The 18,964-nt window shown below is 47.1% G+C and overlaps 1 protein-coding gene across 2 annotated transcripts in view; it reads left to right on the top strand.

The window, feature by feature from the left end:
- RNF144A (ring finger protein 144A) overlaps positions 1-11,947 on the top strand; it is a 114,691-nt gene extending 102,744 nt beyond the window's left edge. For both annotated transcript variants that reach the window (XM_058551849.1, XM_058551850.1), the window contains exons 7-8: positions 2,368-2,457; positions 9,761-11,947. In XM_058551849.1, the coding sequence (XP_058407832.1) occupies positions 2,368-2,457; positions 9,761-9,892 (222 nt within the window). In that variant the 3' untranslated portion in view covers positions 9,893-11,947. The remainder of the gene's footprint in view (positions 1-2,367; positions 2,458-9,760) is intronic.
- The last annotated feature ends 7,017 nt before the right edge of the window (positions 11,948-18,964 follow it).

Raw genomic sequence — 18,964 nt, 5'->3', positions numbered from 1 at the left:
TTTGAACAATAGAAGGGAAGTGTTCCCTAGCAGAAAAATGCACCTAGGTTCCTGGCACGTCCTGAGGTTGTTATGCCCAAGGGCTTCATCAATAAAGTCACAATGAAATCATCTATTGTAAAAGCATCTTAGAGTGCCTTTGTCAGAGGGAAGAAGGTACTATTTGACCAAGCTTTCCTTCTGTTCAGGAAGCATGCCCTGGGTGTCACAGCTCAACTCCGGGTGGAGGCCGGGGTGCTAGGATGAGGCCAGCAAAGTCCGTGACTTGAGGACCAGTTGATCTCCTGGTGGAGAAGCCCCTAGCGCCTGTTAGCAATACATCCTTGTGAAGAGTGCCACAGGCAATGGGCGTGAAGTCCCTGGCAGCCCCTTGGAGGAGGAGGGCACCGGGTCTGGGCAGGTCGGGTGCAGTGACAGCTGAGGCAGAGGGAGTTCACTAGGCACAGAGAATACAATGTGCCGAGGCAGGCAGCTCCCAGAGAACCCGACGTAATGAAGAAGGGCGTGCATTGTCGGTGGCCTGGGCATGGCCAGAAATGCTAGCGAGAGAAGTCGGGCCGGGACGAGGGTCTCTGTGCTGAGCTGAGGAGTTTGACCTCTTGCACTGGCTCGTACTTCCCAAGCCCGGGTCCAACAATGGGTTGGATCGGGGCCACGTGGGGAGTCTGTGACCTGAGCCACAGCCTAGACCTACGAGTCAGGATCTGTGTGGTGAGGCCCAGATCTGCATCTCCAGTGAGCTATCCAGGTGACCCCGGGTGCAGCCAGGTCTGTCCTCCTCTGCTGGAAGAGAACATCAAGGACTTTTCAACTGGGCAGTGCAACAGGATTTGGTTTGTGTTTCAGAGAATAAATTCAGAGACTATTCAAGAGCCTACGGTGCAAGACTTTGTGATGGGCAGTCTGGGAAAAGAGAGAGACAAGTGAAAAATTAACTGATCTCAGGGATTTGTGCAGATTAATATCAGTAAAGGAAAATTCAACTAAGAGTGCAAGGAAGAGAGAGTCCACAGTGGGTAGAAGTCATCTGCAATGGTAGCTTCATGGAAGACAAAGCTCCAGCCAGAAGAGGCTTTGCCTTCATCTACATCTACGTGTCCGTTTACAGAGGAGGGATCTGGGGAGAGGGGTGAGGCGGTGGTGGAAGGCTAGGACTTCTGACCTCCTGCGAAGGCTTCTTGCTGTTGGACCAGAAAAGCTAGGGTTTCCTGATGCTCACGGTGCATTCAGGCACCACGAGTTTGACCTGTATAAAGGCCGGGCACCTTCTCGGGAGGAGGGGAGGGCTGTGCTAGCAGAGTTGATTTTAGGGGCCAGACGACAGCCGCTATGTCCAGCTCTCCCTGTCTCTCCGAAGAGTGACTTCGTGTCCTCTCAGACGCATTGGGCCCTGTGCGTACTGATTCTTTTCTCAAAAAGAGGCTTTCTGTTTATACCCTCAGCTAAGTGAATTAAACAGCCATCGAGGCCTCCTTCGTACTGTTGACTGAGCTGTTTCGTTTTATGGACAGTAGGAGAGAAGATGGCATCTCCGTTTGTGGAGGAGCAGAGGGAGTGTACAGAAAACCCTTTCCCACCCGCGCTTCGATGCTTGTTCAGGTTTTGGGTGCCAAGCACTGAGCTGGGAACATAGTTACAGAGTCTGACATCAGTGAGGGTCCCAACTCCAAGAACCTGACAGCCTGGTGATTGGAGGTCAAGGTGGGACGTGAGAACACCTGGAGGGAGGTAGGACGGGGCTGTTTCCATGAGAGTGGAGGGAGCTTCTGCTCACTTCTAGACAGTTGGAGAAATTGTAGGTGGAAGATGAGTCCCGAGCTAGTTGGTGAATAATGAGGACATTTTAATGATCTGAGCTGAGAGGAAGCGCTTTCCAAGTGAGAAGCCTGGCACTAGTGGCAGAGGATGGACCAGATGTAAGGAAATCATCTAATCCCAGAGTAATCCTGCCAGGGCAGCGGGAGCATGCGAAGGCAGAAGGACCCTGGCGGGATCAAGCACAGCCAGGCCCGGGAGCAGCTTTTGGATCCTCTGACCTGCTTGTTCAGAAGCCCTGCGTCAGCGAGAATTGCTTTCCTGCAGAATCAGAAGGCCCCTGAGCCCAGGGGAGCCCTTCTGCAGGCTGAGACTGGAATCTGGGGCAGGGCTCCCTCTAGTGCCCACGGAGGATGGAGGCCCCGGGGACCAGCAGTGGCCCTGGAGTGGCAGCAGCCACGTGTTGCGGGTAGATGCTCTTCCTCTGTTGTTACCCACTCTCTCTCACATCCCCACTTACTTTGAGCGTAAAGAAAGACACTGGGCGCAGGCAGGACTCATCCGCTAAACTGAGAGGAAACTCCCATCAACTCCTCTTTCTTTTCTTCCCAGGATGATTTCCTCCTGATCCATTATGATAAAGGGCCCTGCCGGAACAAGCTGGGCCATTCCAGGGCTTCTGTGATCTGGCATCGGACGCAGGTAGGAGGTGACTCACCTGTAGCTTTGATCTTACGGAAAGAGAGAGAGAGCATCTGTGTGTGGTTTCCAGAAGACTTGACAATTGATTGGAGATCTGCTGTATAGAAAAATAGAGCTAGTAAATGTAGTTCCTGCCCAAATATGTCCTGGTCTAAGATTATGCTTGTGGTAGCCCTGGCCCACAGTTGGAGTAAATATATATCACAGTTAGCACATGGTGGTTCTGTAACATCAGACTTTAGGTTCCTTGCACCTTGCCGTGGCCTTGACAATGATCCACTATGTTTAGTTAATCCTCGCATAGCTCTTACTCAAGAGCCTTCTGTAGAGGCCCAGAGGTGAGCAGGTTAGTCACAGGAAAGGGTAGCAGGGAGCGAGTGAGAAAAGTCCCTATGCCTGTCTGTGTAGCCTGTGGGGTTTACTGAGGGCCCGCATGTTACTGTGTGTTCATACTTACAATATGTATTTATTTCCTGCTGTCCACCAGCCACTATTCTAGGAGCTGGAAATACTCCAGTGAATAAGATAGACACGTCCTTCTCTCATGGAACCCACATTCCGTGTAGCCACAGAGATAATACACCAGCAGCGTATACATAATGTGAATTCACCTATGGAGCAGATGTGATTGGGGGGTGGTCTTTTAGATTGTGTGGTCAGGAAGGCCATTTGGAGGTGGTGCCCATGGCTGAGCGCTGAGTGATGTGAAGGAGCTGGCTGAGAGAGTGTGTAGAACAGGGCAGAAGGACAGTGCTAGGCAGAGGGGACAGTCCAGGCATAGGGGGACAGTCCAGACAGGGGACAGTTCAGGCAGGGGACAGGGATGGGTTGATAGGTAGAACTGTGGCATGAAGGTCTGTGGAGCAGGAGTGAAGCAGACATGGTCAGAGATGATCTGAGTCTGGACCGCATGGGCTTTGCAGGCCACGGTGAGACCTTCCAATTCTCCTCTGGGTGACGGGAGAAGCCCCCAGATTAGCTGGAAGAGAGTCGGTCTGTGCCAGCTCCCCAGTGTGAGCAAGAGGCTTGAAGGGCTCAATCAATCAGTTATCACATTCACAGCACTTGTCACCTCAGCCCTGAGGCCACCCTGTCATCTCCATCTGGGAGATGAAGGAGCCAAGTCTAGGCGGTTTTGTAGCAATAGGAGAAGATCCACCTGTAATTGCTTCCTCCGTAATCCTCCCTGCAGGCCCCTTGGCAAAGCTGAGGAGATCCACGGCAGGGCTGACAAATGCTTTCTGGAAAGGGCCCCACAGTAGATGGTCTTGGCTTTGCACGCCCGAAGATCTCTGTTGCAATTATCAACTCTGCCTGGTTGGGAAAAAGCAGCCTCTGACAATATGTCAACAAAGAACCGTGGCTGTGTTCCAGAAAAACTCTGATTACAAAAACAGGTGGTAGAATCGACTGTGGTGATGGTTGCACAACCCTGAATACACTAACAGCCGTTGACTCGTACATTCTAAAGGGGTGAGTTGTAATGTATGTGAATTGTAGCTCAGTAAAGCCGAGCTAAACAGAACAGAGCCGATTGTGCACCAGATCTGGCCCAAGGGCCAGTTTGCTGACCTCCATCTGGACAGCTGATTCTAGCTCCAGTTACATTTCTTCCTCCTTGCTCCTGCGCCACCAGCTTCAGTGCCTACCCCTCCACCTCTGTATGAGTGTGTCAGCCTGCTGTAACAAGGTACCCCGAACCAGGTGGCTCAGAACAGCAGAAATGTATTCTCTCACTGCTCTGGAGGCCAGAAGTCTGAAATCAAGGTGTCAACAGGGCCACACTCCCTCTGAAACCCCTAGGGGAATCCCCCTGGACTCCTCTGGCTTCTGGTCGTGGCCAGCAATCCTTGGGCTCTTTGGCTTACAGATGCATCACTCCAATCGTCCATCTTCACTTGGCCATCTTTCCTCTGTGCATGCCTGTGTCTGTATCCAAATTTCCCTTTTGATGAGGACGCCAGTCGTATAGGATTAGGGCCCCATCTAATAATCTAATTTTAACTTGATGACCTCTGTAAAGACCCTAATTCCAAATAGGGCCACATTCTGAAGTACTAGGAGTTAGGACTCCAGCATGGCGTTTTTTGGGGGGACACAATTCTACCCATAACAACATCTGTGCCCCACACGGTATAGGAAACTAGTGAGGCTGTGTTGCTCCTCGTGCTGGTTTTCCCCTGGGCTGCATGTAGTGGGGGTGGATGTGGACTGATTCCAGCGTCCTGCATTTGCGCAGCCACTGGGCGAGTGGCAGCTGGTGTGTGCACCTGTACAGGAACTTTGAAAGTCGGAACAAAGTGAGGACTTGGAGATCACGTGGTCCTACTCAGGCCTTTTACGTGTAGGGAGTGAGTGCCAGCTGAGGGAAAGTGACTTGCCAGGAGACGCTGTTCTCTATTGCTGTGTAACAAACCTCCCCGAATGTACTGGCTTATCCTAATGTTTACTTTGCTCACGAATCTTCGGTGTGAACGAGGCTCAGTAGAGACAGCTCCTCTCTGCCCCAGTTGGCGTTAGCTGGGGCAGAAGTTCTCTGAATGTTCACTCACCACATAGTGGGGAGTTGATCCCACTGTTGGCCGGGCCTCAGCTGGAGCTGGAGCTGGAACTTCTTCACGTGTCTCTCCATGTGGCCTGAGATTCCTAACAACATGGCGGCCGATGCCAAGTGCAAGCTTCCTGGGAGCCAGCGAGAGCCAGGTGGAAACTGTGTCTCCCTTTCTGAGGTATCCTGGGTGGTCACACCTTATACATTGTGCCTGTTTATTCACTGGGAGTGAGTCACATGTTCCCAGGGGTCCTGGGCAGCACTGAGTTCCTGGTGGCAGTCACTAAGAGAACAGGGCACTTGAGAAATACAGAAACCTGAAGACCAAGGTCCGTACCCTCCACTGTTGTGGAGGAAGGAGCCTGGAAGCCCCTCTCTGCTGGTTCCTCTCGGCATCATCAGTCAGCAGCCTGGGAGGGGCACCTGCTAAGTGCCGGCTGTGAGCTAGGCCCTGCAGCCTCATGGATGAAGGAAACGCCCCTGATCTCAGCGACCTCTTGGTCCTAGTGGAACTGAACAGGAACACTCAGAGTGTAGGGGTCTCCATAAAGGCATCCGCTTCTGTGTGGCGTGAGAAGCTCCCAGAGACACATGGGGTTGTAGATGGAGCAGCAGAGCATGTCCACTGATTCATGGTAGATTTGGGTAACACATAAAATGTGAGCAAACAGTGCCAAAGGGAAGGTGAAGGCAGTCACAAAAACTAGCAGTGTGTGACATGTAAGGCAGTGGAAGTGAAGGCCAGTTACTTGGACATGTTGAGGGATATTGTGTGCAGGGGCAGAGCCGCACCCAGAGTAGGCATTTGTTTACAATCAATAGAAGGCCTTGTTCTTAAGCCTTCAATTTTGACAGTGAGAAGGACCCCCAACACAAGCTATTGAATACCCGTTACCAGGAGCACTTCTGTTCTTGTAATTTGTTTTTAGAGGTGAAGCATCGATATGGATGCTTAGAAAGTCCTCATTTCCCATGTGAGTCTCCATCAAATTGATGCCCTTCATTCCTTTTCCCCTTCAAACAGGCTCTTGCTGGGGGTTTACTTATTAGCTGGCTTGTTAATGGCCCTGTGAGTGGTGTTTTACTTTATTTGTATTGTAAAAGCCTCTTAAGCAGAAATGCAGGTTTTATCATCTTCCATCAATTTATTCATAAAATTTCTGTTGAGTATTTACAAAGCATCCAGAAATTGTGGTAGGTGCTGATGTCCAGATGCTCTGGGATGGCGGGCAGGAACCTGATTCCATGGCCTGAATGTGGATTTCTGCAACCACATCCCTCCTTTTTCCTCTTCATCACTGGCTTCGGGACTAAAGCTCTCAGCTGTGCTGTCTCCCTCTTCCCGGCCTCTTTGCTTTGACCCTGCTGTCCTCCTGGTCTTCAGTGGTCAGTCTTTTCTCTACTGTCCTATCCATGCCCAGCTCTGTACATCTAAATTCTTCCCCACTCCACAACCAAATTCAGGTGTCACTTCCTCCATGAAGCCTTTCCTGATTGTCACCAGAGCCCTTACTCCCATATCTTTGAGCTTTGAGCATCTCTTCTAGCTCTTATCACATCTTATTGCGATTTCCTCCTTTTTTTTCCTCCTGAACATGTGTCTTATTGCCTATAATAGACAAAATGTCCTGGAGAGCAGGGACTTGCTTAGCTCATCTTTGTAACCTCATGGCCCTGACCCCGTGCCTGAGACAAAAAGATGCTGCAGAAATCATACTTGGATGAAAGAGTGAACCGTCAGTTTGGCTTTTCCTGTTGCTGGTTTGCAGCCTTCCTCCTCAAAGCTGATGCTCCCTGGAGGCACCAACATCCTTGTGCCTTCAGCTACTCTCTACACATGGGAAGTTTTCTCAGGGATGGGGCAGGAAGAAAAGGGGCCTGCCCGGCTGAACCGCGTTCTCCTGGGATCCCATGAGAGCTGCTTTGTTCTGGCTTTGCGCCTGGTGGGAGCATGGTGGAGGTGGATGACACGGAGTTTGTGACCATTCAGAGAAAGAAAGAACAGTCGGGTGTAGTTAGAGAGGTGATGTTACTTGTTCCCTCTGTAGAGGAAATAAAAAATTTCCCATTAAGAAAAGTAGACTCTGGACCTGGAGCAGTTGTGTTTGTGAAACAGGGCAGCGATGTTAGCGTGACAGGTGACAACATGCAGTGGTTTGAGTGGATGCCCACCCTACGTAGAAACCCCTGGCTTCATATGGACTCATCTTTGTCTGACTTTTAGAAATGGGCCCCTCTATAGAGATCACTTCCGGCGGGGGCGTGGCGGGTGGGTGGTGGTGGTTCCTGCCTGTTTTACCTGCTCCTCGTGTCTCCCGGTCACCTTTCCATCCTCTACGCAGCTGCTGAACTGACCCGCATGCTCGCCCGATGCAGCACTTTGGTGAAACCTAGCACATACTGATGAGGCATATTTTAGTGCCAGGCTCTGGGGAGCTCAGAGGATTGCAAGGCAGAGACAGATGTTAGAAGCACAGAAGTATTTTTTGTTCATAATTCAGGCTGGAAGATTCGAGAAAACTGTGTGAAACCCGTGGCAACTAAATCTGACCATAAAGTTTCTGAAGTTGGCGGTTGCAGAAGAGACTTTCAAGGAAGAGGGGACAGTGATGCGGGGGCAGGATGGGGACATCTAGGGGTTCGGTGCAGCTGATGGGAAGCTGAGGGTGGAAACGTGATTGAACCTGGAGAGAATCTGGAGTGTCATGCTGTAGATATAAAACTTTATGGCACTAGGGAGCCACAGAAGGTTTTAGGACAGCAGAGTTGAATGCACAGACAGGACATAACCTGAGGACGCCTCACCCTGACATTCCTGGACCTCCAGAATCTGGCCCTACTTGCTCGCTTAGCTTCATCTCCATCTCTACAAAGCAGAAACCACCAGCCTGGCTGATATTTGCTTCCCGTCTCACTCTTTCCTGTTGGCTGCCTTCCTTCTGGCAGTATCTGTGTCCTCCTATCACTGACTGGCAGGAGATTGGTAACCAGCGTATTAATTGGTGTGCAAGGTAAGAGACAGGGTAGACTGGGTGAAAACTCAGTGGTGTCTTATTGGCCAAGAATATGAGTTTTTGGTCAAGGATTTTGGTGTGTTTTTGACTGCAAAGAGTCCCTGACTCATTCAGCACTCAGTGTGTTCCAAGTAGCTGAGATTACTCAAGAGTGCCCTCCAGATAGATAACAGCTTCCTGTGTGTACTCTTGTGTTCTGAAATATCAGTGTGCATGTGATTTTAACAAAGCATAATCTGAATTCACACTGTGGAATTGCACCATTGATATTTTGCTCAGACAAATGGATTTAGCCAGCTGGGCAGCAAACATGGATTCTTAGCATTAGCACAGTCTAATTTATAAGTGCAACGGGATGTGTGTGCATGTGTGTGAGGGGTGTGTGTGTGTGTGTGTGTGTGTGATGGTTTTCAGGCAGAAATCTAAGTCAAAGTATACTTTCTTTCACACATCTGGGATGCTTTAGCTAAGTATCACATTTAGGAGCTGATAATAGCCGTTGGGATCTTTTACCTCATTGGTTTATTTTATCATTGAGGAAACTGAGGCCCAGAGCAAAGTGAACACAGAGTCAAAATTAGAACCACGTGCCAGGCGTGTTCATATATTTATTGCTCTGAACGCTAGGTGGCGGTCTAATTCCATCTTCAGGTTTCGATTCTGGGCTCTCCGTTGCTTGGTGGGGATGCGGCTGATGGAGAAGACTCAGAGAGCAGACTCCCTGCTCCTCTGACCAGCCACACTATCTGATTTGGATGACAACGTGTCTAGATTTGAGGCTTACTTTTTTCAGCATTTACTCTTACCTGGGGGTAAACATAGGTTTTAAAACAAAATGAAAATGCGTGTATAGTCAGTGTTGGGTTTTAAACTCCAGGAATGGCACAGGTCTGGTCCCTCCCTGATGCACCGTGCCTGTGCCTCTCCTGTCCTCCCATCTGGAATGCCTTATCCCAGTCTTGCTTGTTTACTAACCTCGTCCTCGTCTTTACAGTCTCAGCCATCTCCCATTGGAAACCCTCCTTCCCCCTAGCAAATGGAGGTATCTGCCTTGGGCTTCCTTTACATCTGGAACCTAATGGCAGTTTTTGTAAAATGTATTGTTATCAGTTGATTAAATTGACTTCTCTTTCTACCAGACTGGCTGCTCCTTTAGGGCTAAGATATGATGTGCCTCTGTATTTGCAACAGCTAGTGCAGGGTTTGGCTCAGGGGAAGCTTGTTGGTTAATTGGATATATAAATGGATGGATATTTGGGTGCTTACATGGAAGGAGGGAGGGGAAGGGACAGAAAAGTTAAAAAAGAGAGGGGAGGGGGAGTGAGGAGAAGAAAGTGCAGGGAAACAAATATGTGTGGATCCGTAGATGGATGGTTGGATGATGGGTGGATGAATGGGTGGATGGATGGCTGGGTGGATGGATGGATGATGAATGAGTGGATAGATGGATGGATGGATGAGTGGATAGACGAATAGATGATGGTTGGATAGATGAATGGATGGATAGATGAGTAGATGATAGGTGGGTGGATGATGGATGGGGGCATGGATGGATGAGTGGTTGGAGAGATGATAGATGGATGGATGAATGGATGGGTGGATGTTGCATGGATAATGGGTGGATGGATGGATGAACAGGTGGATGATGGGTGGGTGGGTGGTTGTGTGGTTTATACTTTAGCTATGGAACCTACAGACCAGCCGCCTTACCCTCTGCTCCTGTGTTTCCTTCTTGCAGGTCGTGGGCATTTTTGCTGGATTTGGGCTCCTGCTCTTGGTGGCCTCACCTTTCCTGCTCCTGGCCACTCCATTTGTACTTTGCTGCAAGTGCAAGTGCAGTAAAGGTGACGATGACCCGTTACCCACCTAGAGGAAGGCATGATGCTGGAACAAGACCCCTGCCTCCGGGAAGCGTGGCTCTCCCCCACCCTACCCTGCTGTCCCCCTCTCACTAAACATCTTTTTTGCCTTATGTGCCCCATTGAGCTTCACAGTGTCACGCTGATGCCGTGATTTCAGGGACTGATGTCAGAACATTTGCCGAGGCCCCAATGCAGTCCCCTAGGCATGGGGAAGGCAAGGCTGGCATGGGAGGGCACGTCCCCACAGAATCAGTCTCTGCAGACTTGACAAGGGAGGTGCTATATGAAGCACACTGGGCAGTTTTCTCCCCGTGGTGATAGACTAGGAACGTCTGGTGGTTGCTTAAGAGACCTTCTTGTACAAAATGTTGTCTGTCTCCTCCTTGGCTTCAAGATGGCGCCATGTTACTGAGAGAAGTCTTTTAAGGATTGCAACTCACTTCAGACAAAATCTGGTTATTTGGACTTGAGAAAAGCACTCTGTTTATGACAATTGTTTTTATTACTAATGGCATTTAGTAAAATCCTTTTTAGAAGGTGTTTTTTTTTTTTCCAACTGATTAGTGAAAAATCAACAAGGTGCATCTAAACCATCCTATGCCTTTCTTGAAATGTGCATTTTAAGAAGTTATCGTTAAACGACTTTTCTGGCTCGGCCACTTTTCAGGAGATTTAGAAAGCCTTATGCGCTCTGTGTGTTTTTCTTGAAACTTGTAATGCCTTTTTGAATGCTGTAAGCTGCGTCCTGTTATAAACATGGTTCCTCTGTCTTTGCATTTCTTTGAGAATACTGACGTGTTTAAAGGAGCATCTCCATCATTAGATTTGCCTTTTGTTTTTTCTCTCTTTGGTGATTCAGCTTAGCTCATGGGGCTCTCTCTTCTCACCCAGGTATCAGCACATATTTTTTAGCGTATTCAGAAACCAGATGTTTTACCTGGAAATAGTTCTATTGGGAATCACTATGGTTTGGCCGCTTGCCTCAGTCTCCCCAAGCAGACAGTAAGAAGGGAATAGTGCTATTGATCCTCAGAAGCAGGGCCTCCTGGCAGGGCTGGAGGGCTCCTGGGGTTTGGGGGAGAGCTTCCTGGATTTTCACAGTTCTTTAAATGACTGAGTTATTTTGGAGAAATCATTATTGTACACAGTTCCAACTCCTGTTGCTGACCAATTGCCCCTGCTGAAAAAGCCTTCCTTTTCACTTGGTTAATTTGATGGAGGATTTTACCACTCGGTCTGTCACAGGCTGTGTGTGCCTGTTACCGTGGTAGCAGAATGCAGAGATCAGTGAGACACACGTTACTCATCAGTTGACTCTCAAAGGTGGGGAAAGTGTATTCTTGACAGTTGACTTTGATATGGCTTCTAAAGCCGAATGTGCTTGTAAAGAGCAAACTGATTGCCTCGAACTTGGGACTTCTAAAAATAGTTGAAAGGCTAATGTAGATTTATTATAGCAGAACTTTTTAAAACTTACTAAGCATTCCAGAAAGGAGTAAAATGAAAACAAAGTCTGACTTTTATCACACGTATTTGCTTGTTGCAAACACCTTTGTAAAATGTGGTGGTGTTTTGTCTCTTTGCCTTCTACATTGTGTATCTGTCTCAGGTCCGGGTTTCCCTTCCCCTCTAGAAAAGTTGTCTTTATTTCTTAACATTGATAGGTTAGGAGAAACAGCATCACCTCACTCTTCACCTCTAGTGTTTATTTTCTTTGTGAAACTGAAGCCATTTAGGAAACCAGTCTGTGTCAAAATTATGTTCAAAAATTTCTCCTTATAATTGCAGTTTAAAAATTCAGTAACTAAATAAGAACATGCCTGAGACTATTTTTCTGGATGAAGCCTGGGCAGTGAATCTCTGTAGCTGGGGATGTTGCCATAGGGTCTGGTGGTCGAATGGCTTTTCTGGAGACAGAGACAACTCCATGAGGCCTGAAGATGACGTTGGTGGCCCGGGCTTGAGGCCTCATACTGGGATTTGTGAATGCACTTATCTAGCCAGTTCCCTTTAAAATGGGTATGGGTGGTCCACTGGGCAGGCTTCCACCCCATCCTAGTCCATCCTAGTCCATCCTGCCTGGACAGCTGCTGCCCACTGCACACTGCAGAAGTCCATACAGTGGTAGCTCTTTCCTTTGGGGTGGGAGCCAGAGCCTTCAGGAAGGTTACATTCCCTGAGCTAAAGTTCAGATCCCTTCATTCCTAGTGAGTCAGGCTGTCTGTCTATCCTGGAGGAATCCATGGCCAAATCATGCACATGCATAGCCCCAACCGTCCTTGTGCCTTCACCTCTGACACGTATCACAAGCACGTGGTTTGACCCAGTAGGGACCACAGAGATTCTGGGGCTGGCTGGGGCCGAAGCAGCACCTACTTGCTCTGAGTTTTTGCATCAAGCATGCCTCAGTTTGCTCAGTCTGATTTAGTAATAACAAAACTAAAACTGTCCATTCCCTAGAAAGACACCAGCAGGATCACATTGAGATCCTTCCATAAACTTGCAACTCCCCCGCCCGACTCCTTTTTTCAGTAAGGAATGCTATACCCATTGTTCATGGGGATGTGATATTAAGCATGCTTGATGTAAAGTGTCAGTAGAACACGGGAAGATGGCCGTGTTTTGGATTTTGACCTTGCTCTCACTCCCTGAAAGTGAAACCTGAGGAGTTCTGCACTTAGGAGGTGGACTCCTTCCAGTTATTCAGCACAGTTTGTCTTAATTGAAAATGAGTTTCACTTTTACACATGATTTTCATGCTGACCTTCTGGAAGCACATGTCTGTTCATTCATTTAGAGGCCTTTAAATCCTGGGGAGGAGAGAAGAAGACCCTTCCAGATGGACCCTGGCTGACTCTACTGCTGTTCGGTTGGGGTGACAATGGAGGGCACGACTGATCTGTAGGTTATCTGAGTCCCTTTGGTAACTGACCCATTGTGAGGTTTTCCTGGACGTGCCTGATCTCAGTCTGGCTCTGTCATGTGCCTGTAGCCCAGCCAACTGAGCTTTGCAGTCGTCACCTGAGGCCAGCACCTTCAGAGGAGTGGTAGATGTCCACGCAGCAGAGACTGACTAGGATCTGAGCATAAACAAACCTGACTGCACGAATTGCTGTCCGGGCCAGTTCTTCCTCAGCCCCAGGAGTAGCTGCAGACCAAGGAACCAACACCTGCCACCTCTGGCATCTTTTTAAAGGGGGACAAATTCTCTTTACAGCATATTATTCCATAAAACCAGTTTAGGAACCAGGCCAATTTCTGATTAGAATACAGGGCCCATGGGGAAAGGGATTATCAGATATGCAAAAAATACTCCAAGATGAGTTTATCCTTTTTCACCCATATTATAAAAGTTGAAAGTTATTTAAAAAATTAGAAGAGGACGTTTTCCCTTAGTAGTCTTTAAAAATTAGGAGATTGGAAAGAACCAGGGTGAGCTTTTTTGTATATTTCTCAGATTCTCATTTATTAATAAATACTCCTGTGTATATAAATCGTAGTGATTTCTTCAAGGGAAAACATTTTGCATGTATAAAGCTTCGTGGAGGTCTCTTTAAAAAATACCAAAGCTTGTCTATTCCTTATAATAAACCCAACCCCTGATGAAAATAAACAAAATGAAGAGATTATGACTGATATTGCCAAAAACGCCAAATGGAACAAAAGGTCCTGCGTTAAAATATAATTGCTAATGCATCAGAAGTAGGAGAGCATGCTGTTTTTGTATCAAGCCCCATGGCCGCCTTCCTTCCACTGATTTGTATAATCCTGTCTTCCACAGTTCCAGGAGCCTTCAGTTAGGGGTAGGTCCCTGCCACATGCCTGACTATTCCTTCATTCTTTGCTCATTTTACCATGGGTGTATTTTAACTTTGTATAAAAACATGCATGAATGAGTCATGCACATGTATACGTGATATATTTGACGAGTGGTGGTAAAAAAACAAAACAAGCTTGGTTTGTGTTTTTGAAATGTCAGTACATTTTGTGCCACTAACACTGTGATGTATAAAAGAGCTGTTTGGATGCCTTTTAATGTTGTGTTTTGTACTTTGGAATCATATGGAAAAGTTTGATTTGTAATTTCAATACATATTTTAAGTGTATTGTGTCTTATGTAGTTTGTCTCCCCTTTAGAAGGGATTTCTTTTTAAAGATATTTTGGCTGGAATACAGGTTACTTTTTTAAATCCTGTCTGGCTCCATCTTTTGTACATATCTGGTTGACCACTGGCCTGAAGATTGAAAATGTTTTGAGGATTGGAGATGGAAGGGAGAAAGGGTGGGTCGGGACAGGGCACTCACACCAGTGGGAAAACAGCTTTTGTGTTCTGAGTTTTCTCTCTTAGGAACATTCTCAGCTCTCTGTGCAAAGTGATCTGGGTCATTGGGTAAGTCAACCCACTCAGGCATTCCCTGTCCCCTTCTCCTGATGCAGACCCAGCAGTGCAGCATCAGGAAATATCTGTGCCTTGGGTGCTCTGCCTCCATCCACGAAGACAAGTACTTACAGACTATCAAATTCTATGGGGATGTTATTTTCATAAAAATCAGTGAGCACTCTTTTTCTGCTGGGAAAAAAAAGTAGAATAAATTTGGATGCCACTTGTTTAATAGGAGAAATAATAGTAACTCTAATATCAGAGTATTTCCCCTTGATTTTCATTTGCCTGATCTAAACTTGGAAGAATACATACCTCATTCATTCACATTAAAGGAAAAGCAGCTGTTATTTGTCCTGTGGTTACATTGTAAAAACCATCCTTAGAATCTTAAGGTGCAGACTGAGGGAGGTGTATGTTGTTAACTGGGGGTTCATCGCCAGTACTCAAGACTCACTATCCTTGCTCACTAGGAGCTCCTGGTTAAGAGAGGAGACAGATCTGTCAATCAGAATAAGATGTGACAAATGCAGTGGTGGGTGCATGCACAACGCTTCAGCTAGACAGGAGGTCAGTGAAGGCTGTCGGGAGGTTGCAGTGTGTGAACTGGGTCTTACAGATGAGTAGGCGTCAGCCAAGCAAGAGTGAGGGCAAGAGTGTTCAAGGGAATGGCCCTATCCAACAAGTGCAAGGAGTTTGGTCTGACTGGCACATGGGGGATGGACTGTTACTCAAGTGTCTGACCTCAGGGGGCACAGTGTGTGAAGCCTGGGAACTCAACCTTCATTCTAAAGCTGTGGGGGATGTGTCAGTTTCCCAGGGCTGCCATAACAAAGTTCCGCAAACTGGCTGGCGTCAACAACAGAGATCTATGTTCTCACAGTTCTGGAGGCTGGAAGGCTGTGATCAAGGTGTCAGCAGGGTTGGTTCCTTCTGAGAGCTATGGGAGAATCTGTTCCAGGCCTCTCTCCTAGCTGCTAGTGGTTTGCCCGCAATCTTTGACTTTCCTTGGCCTGTAGCTGTGTTGCCCCAATGCCTGTCTTCATCTTCATATGGTGTTTTTCCTGTGTGTGTGTCTGTCTCTGTGTCCAAATTTCCCTTTTTTATGAGGATGCCAATCATTTTGGATCAGGGCCCACCCTAGTCCATTATGACCCAGTCTTACATTAATCATCTTCAAAGACCTTATTTCCAAATAAGGTCATTTTCACAGGTACTGGGGATGAGGACTCCACCCTCTTTTTGGGGGACACAACTCAACCTATAATACGGAGCATGGTGCATGTGTGGACAGTCCTGTCCAAGTGAGGCCAATCAGAGAAGGTAGAGAAGAACAAAAGGTGGGGTCTCTCCCAGGAGGGGGTCCAGAAACTGTTGTTTCAGCTCCCCCACTCTGAAACAATTCTTCCTCACTCTGGTTGGACCTCGATTCTTTGAGTGAATCCAGAATGTGGGAATAGCCCCAGAGAACACTCTGCAGAGAAGCAATTAATTTTAAGCAAAATAAATCTATATGTGTGTGAATACATAGGCACATGTATGTATTTCCAAAAAAAAAACAAGAATTACCTCTGTGCTATCAGTTACCAACATTAAACACTCTTAGAAGAACCCAAATTACCGGGCACTGGAGGATGGGAACAGTACTGACTTGGCCAGCACGTACGCGTGTGGAAGGCTATTCTGAAGTTGTGTGTAGGCGTTCCTCGGGGGAGCATGTAGCTGCTGATGTGGCCAGACCAGGAGACAGTGTCAGATACTCATTTTAACTGGGCTTTGTTTAAGCCAGTAAGTGACTCGGCCATTTAAAAATTGGAATCACTGCTCATTACTTGGTGCTCACAACTCCTTCTTCCCTGTCTGACGTCACTCAGGGTGTGCGTTTTAGGAGTGGAGCCAGCACTGAATGGCAGGCAGAGCATCATGATCAGGAGTGTGCTGCTGTGGTCAGGGTGGCCTGGGTTCCAGCCCCAGGTGGGTGATTTCTGGGGCACGTGACTTAGCCTGGAAGCATCCGTTTCCTCATTTGAAAGTGAAGGTAAAAAATACCTCACAGGATCTTTCTAAGGATAAACGAGGAAATGCAAGTAAATCATAGAGTGTAATGTTTGGCAATATGTTAAGTCATTAATGAATTTCAGCATCATGTGGATGACGGTCCTATAAAGAATACTCACCGCCTCCACCTCTACAACACTGAAGGATCCCCCCATACACACTCTAGGACCCGTGAGACGGACAGTGTCTGATTACTCTTCCCTCCTGCGTCACAGCACACGCTGCCAGAGATGCTAGGGAGTGACTGTGTTGGATTCTGGTTCATGCAAAGAAAAATGGAGTAAAAGTCTCCATATGGGAAAATCTTAATTTGCAGGATTAAAAGTCATTCACTTGTTCCCCTGGGTAATTTTCTGGGTCCTTTTTTAATATGTATTTTTATTCATTCTATTTATTTTTTACCATTGATTTAGAAAGTCCACTCAGAACATACCTACATTAATGCATTTTCACCACGTTAGAGAGAGCCAGCAGAGCTTGTCTGTTTGCACTCCGTAGGATCTCTCCACTTATCACAACTTTTATGAAATGCCCAAAATGTAAAAGGGAATAAATTTTGAAAGCTTCTGACAATTAGATTCAATCATTAATTTTACCTAGGGATTTAGGAAATTAACAATATACTATGAGTTTTTGGCATTTGCATCACCAACTCCTCCTATCGCCTGATACATAGTAGGGCCATATGAAATGCTTATCAGATGAAGGAAATAAACTGTTGGCAGGTGTGTGTGTGTGCATGTGTGCGTGTGTGTGCACGTGCGCGCGCACGCACGAGCTTGTGTGTGTGTGTGTGTGTGTGTGTGTGTGAGAGAGAGAGGAGGGTCAATCGCTTGGGGTCATTCAGTTAAAAAAAACAGCCGTTAAATTTGAACTGGAGGTATACAGACAGTCTAGAAGTAAAAGTCTCACTATAGATATAAAAACTCTCTGTTATGAATCGAGACCCTATTATGAGCCAGGCTCTTTGCTTACTGCCTTACATGGGTTAATTTGATGCTCACAGACCTGCAAGGATGATCATCTTCATAAAACAATGAGGACATGGGGCTCGGAGAGGCCAGCGACGCAAGTGATACCAACAGGAAGTGGCAGCATGGAGCAGGGGACCTAGGTCTGCCCTACTGAACCAATTTGTTTCCCATTACACTATTTCCTTGTCCCCCCTTCCTGATCCACACTTAACCGACAAGCAGAGATATCCCTCAAGGATGTGTGGTGGCCTGCTTGTTTTGCCCCTGGAAGAGTTTGGACTCTGTCTGGAGATAATATGCATTTGAAGACAGAAGACCCCAGTCCTACCTATTTTCAAACCAGCCGAATGAATGAGAAAAATGGCTCCACGGAATCTCGAGGGGGAAGTTGTTCCTCTAAGGCACACAGATCATCTGGGATGCTTTCAGATACTGTAGACAAAACATGCCTCATTGCCACTCCCAAATTATCACATAATGACCTTTGAGGGTGTCTGGGCCAGCATTGGGCTGGAGGTGGCACTCATTGCAGGACAAACACTGTCTTCAGATGAATGTTCTGTTCAGATAAAACTGATTCTCACAACCCTGGGAAGGAAAATATTATTATTGTCAAAGTTCTTCACTTTATAGGTGAGGAAACTAAGGCTCAGAGTCATTAAGAGTCTTGCCCAATAATAGTAACTAGTAGGCTGTGGAACCAGGGCCCAATCCCACAGCTCATAGAAACAAAACTCAGGACTTTAGCAAGACACCCAAAAGCTACTTCAAGGGCAAGGGCCAGTGGTGCCCGTGGAGCCTCCCTTGAGAAAGGGTTTCAGAGAGGCAAAAATAGGGCATTCTCACCAGGAAAGAAAGGAATTAACAACAGCATGAGGACTTTTCCAAACTGTGTTTCCATGACAGCAAAGTACTTCACAGGAAAGGATCATTTGGAAATTGACATTCCCCACAATCTGAAATGGAATAAAAATAAGATCCAGAATGAAACTGAAAACCACAGAAGTAAATTTTGGCAAAGGCCACTCAGTTCTGGAAGAGGGTCGCTTTAACGAAAGGTCAGGTGTGAACGCACAGGTGATGGCTGACACAGAGCTGACGTCTATGCCACTGACTCTTCACTGGACACTGCTCTGCAGAGACCTACAACAACAAGGACACAAAGAGACACAAAGCTTCCTGACCCCTGTCCTCACGGGGCTCAAAGTTGAGTGAGATTTACAGTGTGAACAAACCACAGTCCTACAAGAGAGGACAGGGAATTGGCAGGATATAAATTCTTAATCAATGACGAGCAATAGACGAGAAATGACTGATTAGGTAAAATAATGTCCCTCTCAGAAGAGAGAACCTCTGGAGGTTTTGTTTGCTGGTTCCACCTGGCAACCACATCCTGACAAATGATCCTTGTGATCCACAAAGGGGAAGGACAAAAACTCAACCATGCTCAGCAACTTGAGAATTTTTCAGGGACGAGAGAATGCAGGTGCAGTTAGAGTGGGATCTATTTCTCTATTCTGCACGACTCCTAATTCATTGTTGGTGCACAATGAATGTGAAATAATAATGTAATATTTTTATTAATGACAAAGGAGTAATCAGCATGTTAATGAAATTGCAGATGATCCTAGACTGGGAATTATTACAAACTCCAATTAGGAGAAGC

This window comes from Diceros bicornis, chromosome 12 (genome assembly GCF_020826845.1).
Source record: "Diceros bicornis minor isolate mBicDic1 chromosome 12, mDicBic1.mat.cur, whole genome shotgun sequence".
Taxonomy (NCBI): Eukaryota; Metazoa; Chordata; class Mammalia; order Perissodactyla; family Rhinocerotidae; genus Diceros; species Diceros bicornis.
This window is presented reverse-complemented; position numbering and strand designations above follow the sequence as displayed.